Source organism: Typha angustifolia, chromosome 15 (assembly GCF_048772165.1).
Source record: "Typha angustifolia cultivar Huaian chromosome 15, ASM4877216v1, whole genome shotgun sequence".
Taxonomy (NCBI): Eukaryota; Viridiplantae; Streptophyta; class Magnoliopsida; order Poales; family Typhaceae; genus Typha; species Typha angustifolia.
The window spans coordinates 16,862,853-16,869,820 of record NC_133253.1 but is presented as its reverse complement, the minus strand read 5'-3'; the positions used below and the strand labels follow the sequence as shown (position 1 = coordinate 16,869,820).

Sequence of the window (6,968 nt, the reverse complement as noted above, 5' to 3'; positions counted from 1 at the left end):
ATGAGTTGTAATTATATTATCGATAATAAATCTTTTTTTAATAAAAGCATTTGATACTCTTTTATCAAACTATTAATAAGAGTACAAAATCTATTAGTGAGGACTTTTGTGACTAATTTACACCTACAATTTAGCAAATTCATTGATCTATATTCTTCCACTTTGTCTGCCTCATGTTTCTTTAGTATAAAACATTACGCTAAACCAGCCAATCTCGCCAATAACTAGCAATATGATATCTAGATAGAAATATTCTGAGTAAAATTACTCGTCTTTCTTTTTCTCTTCTATTTAACTTCTAAAATATCGTTGCCTAAATTACCATAACAAAATTCAAATTTAAAAAAGAGAGAGAGAGAGAGAATGTTTTCTTAATGGCGTTTTCATAAATTTAGTCAGTAGAGGATAGACTATAAAGTGTTGTAAGAATGTTCTTTAGAACTTCATTTCCTAGAGTTAGAAAAAACATTGACTTGGGTTAAGACTTACCAATAATGCTCTTAGAGGGTCAGATACAAATAGTTTAGAGATGAGGTGTTAATCAAAGATAGATTTGGCTGATAACTAGTAATGACTTATAATCTTTCTTTTTTTCCATTTTCAAAGAGGAAGTTGGACTGATTCGAAGTCAAGTAAGTTAGGTGATTTTTAAATCTTTAAAATTTTCTATCGGATCACAACAATCCGAGAAACTTTCAGTGACAATAAAATTGTCACTTCCCTTCCCTCCATTAAACAAACACATCCTGAATAAAAAAATCCATATATATACATATATATATATAGAGAGAGAGAGAGAGAGAGGTATAGGTTGAATTGGAACATTAATCATTTGGAGTGGGATGGGTTGGTGGAAGTGAGTAATTCGTGGAGTGGACTATTTGCGTTGTTGTAGTGATGACGTGGAATAAGTTGAGTGGGAGTACGAGCCATGCAGTCACAATTGAAGTAGGTGAGTCAGAAGAACGAGGAGCAGCTAATTAACTCGGTCACGAAAACTGCAACCACTTTTGACCCACGTTACTTAGCTAAACCACTCCCCCAACAATGGCGATAGCAATGGCAGCCCTATATAATCCTTTTTCTCTTCCTCTTCTTCTTCTTCTTCTTCTTCTTCTTATTTTCTTTTTTTGTTTTCCCCTCCACTTGAAAAGATTGGGTTACCCACCAACTCCAAATGCAACCAGCTACATATATGATATATCTCTTTCGTCATTTCACATTACTCACTCATCTTCTCCTCTATTTTTCTTGTTTGATTTTGATTTGATATGCCTTTACCTACTTGATTGGGTTGTCTGATTGGGAGTTAGTAACTTGTTTTTCTGCTTTTTTCCTTCATTTTTTTTTACATTCATCCCTGCATTTTACGTTTATTGTCTCAAAAATATTTTAAATTAAATTTAAACAAGATGATAAATAATATATCATTTATTAAAACAAAAATAAATAAATTTATATACAGTATGTAAAGGATGATATATGATTTTGAGCAAGGAAAAATGTGCTAGTTCATTAGATTTTTAAGTTAATATACGATGTTGCCGAGCTGCTATAACCCGGTCAACAATCAAACAATTTGTTCATAACTTGGAATTAGACTTGAACTTATGACATCCTCAATCACAATGATTACAATTTGCTTTTAATAAATTTCTTGTGATTTTAAGACTTCGTGACCTCAATTTGGAACACCCTCACAAATATTGAATAACTGAGACTTAGTTTCGAAATTTAAACTCCTCAAGAGTCAACTATTTGGCACATAATAATAATGATAGTTACCTTCTAACAAGAAGTTGAATCGAGATTCTTCTCGTGTAAGCTAATCAAATGACTACGATTAGCCTTTTGAATTGCTTACGAGTGGGATTTCTCGTACATGATAACGATTTAGCACTTTGCCCTGCAGCACTGTAAGACAATCCCTCAACAAAGAAGACCTTAAGATTTTGACATGTAACCTGACAACCAAATATTACCACTTAATTCCGAGTTTCTTATTTATCTAGAGAAAATTTTATATAATTTACAAATCGAGCTTTATATTTCAATGAATACATACAGAAAATAACTTGATGTTAGATCTTAAATTAACTATACTAAAATAATAATAAAAGTACTCTCAACCAAGCCATACTAAGGGTACTTTAGTTATTTTATTAAAAAAAATATTTTAGTTATTTAAGAAATAAAATGTTTTTATTTAACTAAATATTCTAACACAGGATGTTTTCTACACATATTTATAAAATCATAGAGTCCGATTTATAAATAGTGAAAATTTAGGGTGTAAACAATAATTTCGTTATAAAAATAAAGTGTTATATATAAATTTCTCATTTATTTATTATATTGTTCTAATGAATGTTCCTAGATATACTGATTTACGTGGGCCTAAAATTTCGGCCGAAAATTTTGTATGAAATAATTCCAAGAACTAAAGAGAATTTGACCTTTTACATGGGCCTACAAGTTTGGCCCAAACTTGGTATAATTCTATTCCGGCCTGATAAGATTCTGGTAGCCCAAATCCATTCCAGATAGCAAAATTAAACTACTACGATATCAAGCCGCATAAATGGGAGCAAATTGAGGAAGGCTAACATAAATTTGAATCCTAAAGTCATTCAAGTAAAACGTTAAACCTAAATTTATTTCATGAGTAACTTTCTCTTATTCCAGAATAGTAACTCAACTTTATTCTAAAATATAAATAAACACAATAATAATTATTGTTGAAATAAAAATATTATTTTAAAATTAATAAAAGAAATATTTATTTTAAAAATAAACAAGTCTTAAAAGGAATTTGATACAAGTCGTCTCCAAATAACTTTAAACAAACAAGCACTAGAATAAACTCCAATTTATGCAACAACGACACTCGGCTCCTCGTAGAATATCTTCTTAAACCTCTGCATGCTATCGGTCTCCAATCCTATCACCACGGATATCTCCCCATCCTTCTTCGTACCCCCCATGATATAAACAAAACCACTCCCATACATTTGGGCTCGAGACATCACTTCCGGTTCACCCCAACCAAAGTCGGCATCGTACATTGGCATCCCGAGCCAACTAATAGCACAGAGACTAGTATTCGGCATTCCACCCCTTTTGGACAAGCTCTCTAAGTCCACCGACTCCAAGTAGTCGACGAACGACTTCACATAGTCATCGTTTACGCGCTCGATCGCAGTTTGGACCCTCTCGGCCCCAAATCCTAAGGTATTCGATACGAGTTCTCCCACTTTGGCCACAGCCTTTGTGCGAAATCCTGCATTGCCCATGTAGTTTAGGGGGAGCGGCGGCTTGACGCGGCTGCGGACGTCGACGGGGAGGAAGAGCTGCGTCTCCTCGTCGCTCGCGAGCCCGCGGGCGATGCACGTGCACCGCCAGATGTGCGCGACGATGGCGCGGAAGGTGGAGACCCTGGCGGCGCCGCAGCACCGCTTGAGGATGCTGAGGTGGTCCTTGGAGAGCTTGAGATTCGCGGTGACGCATGGAGAGGGGGAGCCGGATTGGAAGACCTTGGAGGAGCAGTCCCGGTGGTCGAAGAGGACGGAGGGTGGGGAGCGGGCGCGGAGGATGGTGCGGTCAAGGAAGGGGAGAGGGAGGGTGGCGATGGCGGCGGAGTCACCGCGGGCGATGGCAGAGAATGTCTGGATGAAGAGGGCGGCGCCACGGCCGTCGAAGGCGAGGTGGTGGATGGCGAAGCCAAGGACTACGCCACCGCACTTGAGAGACGTAGCCTGATAAATTGGGTACACGGTTTGATAAGAATGTGAACTGTAATTATGAGCTAATTTTATTCGTGTCGTGTTACATGTCAGTATCTCTCTTTCTCTTTCGTAAATAAATAATTAATATTATTTGATAGTTAAAACTTATTTTGCTGGCCTTCATATAGCAATATAGCATACATGTTAAGATTGTTTGGTAACTAATATAGCATACATGTTAAGATAGTGAAAACTTTATATTGAATTTATTTTTTATGCAATCAAACATCAGAATTAAATAAATTTATGAAAGTGACTACTTTCTTTTTCACATCGTAGTAACCAAACACCCCAAAATATTAATAATTATTGTGCTTTAAATAATATTCTAGAAGTATATAATACACTTAAACATAATCCATTAGCTTTCATTAGACATTTGTAAACCCCACAAATAGTGGTATAAACTTCTATTATTCGGGTTTAAAAAGATTGGATTTATAATCATATTCAAATTATAAATAAACTGATCTATTTAACCTAAATTATTAAATAAAATATATTTATATTTATAATTTCAGCCCGTTTCAATTTGTTTAAAGTTTTTAAAAAAAAACAAGGAAAGAAAAAAAAAATCGTTTAACTTCAACCCCTTTTATGACTTATAAATATATTTATAAAACAATAAACCAATTATGATTTAAATAGTTTATTTATTACCTAAATAAATGGTTTATAACCCAAATAAATTCGTTTATAATTTAAATGACCTCTAATAAGCAGATTTGATCGTTGTTTTAACTAGACAATTACTCAACATCAACCCGACCACCCGTAGCCTCCAGCACTACGCACAACATCTTAAACCGAGTGCTAGTAAAAATAAGAAACCTATAAATAATAATAGATGGATAATGGCTTCAAGTTAAATCCACTACTTAAATATACTAGCGGTGGAGAATGGTCAACCATTTAATAGTTGGGTCCACTTGTAAATAGAGCACATAGTTCGCACTTACTCTGTGGAAAAAGATCATAATATTGTCTTTCGGCGAGTAATGTAATGGTTTTAAAATTCAAGTTTCTGTCACTCAAGGCATCGAACGATTCAAACTTAGCTTTGTTCTCATGACATCAGTTCAGATTCTTCTTTGCTACCACGATCACACAATTCTTAATCAATCAACGCTTACTTTCTAAAACATGCAGAGCTCAATCGTGATCAAACTATGAGTTCTCAAATATGTATGTATTGCAATCAAAATCAAGTAGGAAACATAACCAAATAAAAGTATCATCTAATAACTATCATCATAACTTTTAATATTCTCAAGAATATTGTACATGGCACAATATCTTGAGAACATTTCTTTCCTACAACCCAACAAAACAAAACAATACATATGGTTATCCTCAGAATCCTCACTAACTACATATATATATATATATATATACATGAACTTTAACTCTCTTTTTAAAAAAAAAGTATTATCATGTGCGTCGTCACTAACCTCATAAAGAAAATTATATAAAAGAGCCCACTTGTCCAGAATAGCAAAGAGTATATTAGTATAAATAAACACCGCCCCCCAGTACCCCCTGAATCCATAGTTAAATAGCAATGTCTGCAATGTCATGACCTCTCACGATGCCCTCTCGTAATTGGTCAACTTGATAAACTCAAATTAATTAGTGAATAATCTAACCCATCTAATCTCGCATTAGTTTAGCAGACGACGAAAAGTACCAAATACACTCCATTCTGTCAATCCAATCATAGAAAAATCCATATGGCATATCGTCGGCTGTACTCATTAGTGATCATTTCAGCAGTTTGATCATAATTTAATGGCTAAGAAAAAAGATTGTTAGTCTAAGTAGTACCGTCATGGAAATGTAACATGGTAACATACAATCATGCTATAGACGATTAAGTTAAATTGATCGAAATTAATCTTAAAAATCCCCGTAATAATTTTATGCGTGTACCTGTAGCATAAGCATGATGCAGGGGGGATCAGCGGAGTCCACAGCGGGCACGAATTTCTGCCGCATCTCAGCCGTCGGCGCGAAGTCCTTGAAATCATCGACGGTGTAGGAATCGGACCGGGCGGTGATAAGCCTGGCCCCCTCCCCGGTGCAACTGATCTCGACCCGGCCGGTCCGGTCGAACCCGAGCCGGCCGGCCAAGGGGTAGAAGGGCACCAAGGCCTTGGCCAGAGCCGCCTTGAGAACCTCGGGCGAGAACGCCCCCGGTCCGCCGTGGGATCGGTAGACGTAGATCGTCGGGGTGTAGCCCCGAGCGGCGACTAAGTCGAGATTGGAGACCCAGAGGCCGTTCTTCGGGGTCTCCTCTCCTGGGAGGACGAGGCTAGACTCCAATATTTCCACTGCCATTGTTCCCTCTCTCTCTCTCTCTCTCTCTCTCTCTCTCTCTCTCTCTCTCTCTCTCTCTCACTCTCTCTCCAGATCGAGGTATTTGTAAACGGGAAAGGGTTTTTTTTTTTTCTTGTTTTGGAAAGTAGGATGGAGACCGAGTTCTTTTTACCGTAATAGGCCTTACTCATAAACTTATTTACGGAAGTAGTATAATCTCTAATAAAATATAGAATAATTAAAACTAGATCGGTTACTCATCACCGCACAACCATAGATCTTCATGTTAAATACATTAGTTACTACAGAAAAATTACTAAAGTATTTAACATTTTATCTTAAAACCAAAAATACTAGTAAGTATAGTGATTTATTTTAATCTAAACTGTTAAATATAGTATAGGGATGAGAGATAGAGAAAATAGGATTTTAATTGCCACGTCAAGCATCGATATATTTAGCACATAAAAAATAGTGATTTTGACATTGAATTTGGGGGTGGACTGCTTCGTAAATAAGTTTCTAAAGATGACTATTTTGGTATGGGATAGAAGAGAGAGATCAGAATTAGAAATATAAGGAGAGGACAAGAGGTAAGGGCACATCACACATGGACAATGTCATCAATAGTGCTGGTCCTTATACTCATAATTGTGCTCTTCCAAAGAAAATTTGCATGTAACGTGTACTATCCAATAACATGAGTTAAGTTAGTGTTAAATCTAATCGGGTTAAATTAGTTATTTAATTTTATTTTATTATTTTAAATTTTAAATAAATTAGATAATTTGCATCTGAATTTGTTAGAAATTTTACTCCTATAAATAATTTATAGTGGACCTGTGTTAATAATAAAAAGGAAATCGC

The 6,968-nt window shown here is 35.7% G+C and overlaps 1 protein-coding gene across 1 annotated transcript; it reads right to left on the bottom strand.

Moving 5' to 3' along the window:
* Positions 1 to 2,757: 2,757 nt before the first annotated feature.
* LOC140777187 (putrescine hydroxycinnamoyltransferase 1-like) lies at positions 2,758 to 6,175 on the bottom strand. Its single transcript, XM_073121130.1, has 2 exons — positions 5,715 to 6,175; positions 2,758 to 3,755 (listed from the first exon to the last, which is right to left on the bottom strand). Exons 1-2 carry the CDS (start codon positions 6,120 to 6,122, stop codon positions 2,871 to 2,873), a joined length of 1,293 nt encoding a protein of 430 aa, XP_072977231.1. The 5' UTR covers positions 6,123 to 6,175; the 3' UTR covers positions 2,758 to 2,870.
* Between the last annotated feature and the right edge of the window lie 793 nt (positions 6,176 to 6,968).